Below are 952 nucleotides of genomic sequence, written 5' to 3' on the forward strand. Positions count from 1 at the left end.
AGAATAACCTTCACAAACATCTCGACACCAGTCCTGGAGAGCTCTCACTGAACACATGACCGGGAAACACACTTCTTTACTTCAATCTGTCCGGGTAAAGCATCGTTGACGCGGGGACGCGCTCTTCAGACAGAAATAGAGACACCGATCAAAAGAGGAATCATGTCTTTGTTCACCGGTCTCGGGTTTACATTCCAGCTCCGGTCCCTTCACACAACTGCAAAAACTTTTTTTATAGAAGTAAACAACTCCACCAGAGATCAAACACGTTCAGGATTCGCGTTTCTGTTTTCAGTGTCGATTGCTCCGGGTTAACGGTGATTAGATCAAACTGAAGTAAATAAACATAGCCTATACAGATCCAAAAACTTGCGCTGTAAATCCGACAGAATTCATAACATAGGCTACTTCTATAGAAACACTTCATCACAACACGTCTGAAAACAAAACAATCTACAAACACACTCCTGCTGCACGAGCCTGATTCTGAAGTCCGATAAGATACATTTCCTTTCAGGTTGTGGTAGTAGCGCAAAACCCGAGAGGGCAGCAGTGCGCATGCGCGACACACACACACACACACACACACACACACACACACACACACACACACACACACACACACACACACACACCTGATGCAGGGAGTTTTCACATAAATCACACGCCACCTGCTGGATCATATCAGATATACAGAATTTACAGAAATATTAACTTAACATAACAAAGATAACATCAATGCTGAAGTCTTCGGGTTTGATTCTCAGCCAATGAATAAACTGTAATTTAAAGACTTGAATGCAGTAACAGAGATCATACAGATATACAAACAGATTCAAACATGATTCAATGGACGGCTGTTAAAGAAAGAAATATTACAATTCTGACCATTTGTTCAAGCTCACTTAAGTGTCTTTGAGCAAAGGGATAAACTTGAAATGACAGCTCAATC

General features: G+C 41.6%; 1 protein-coding gene across 1 annotated transcript in view; it reads right to left on the bottom strand.

Moving 5' to 3' along the window:
• The window catches only part of micall1b.2 (MICAL like 1b, duplicate 2), an 11,951-nt gene extending 11,435 nt beyond the window's left edge, over positions 1-516 (bottom strand). The window contains exon 1 of the mRNA XM_081380271.1: positions 1-516. This exon is cut by the window's left edge and continues 86 nt beyond it. Within this exon, the coding sequence (XP_081236397.1) occupies positions 1-57 (57 nt within the window). The 5' untranslated portion in view covers positions 58-516.
• Positions 517-952: the final 436 nt, after the last annotated feature.

This window comes from Scardinius erythrophthalmus (genome assembly GCF_964197995.2).
Source record: "Scardinius erythrophthalmus genome assembly, chromosome: 1".
Taxonomy (NCBI): Eukaryota; Metazoa; Chordata; class Actinopteri; order Cypriniformes; family Leuciscidae; genus Scardinius; species Scardinius erythrophthalmus.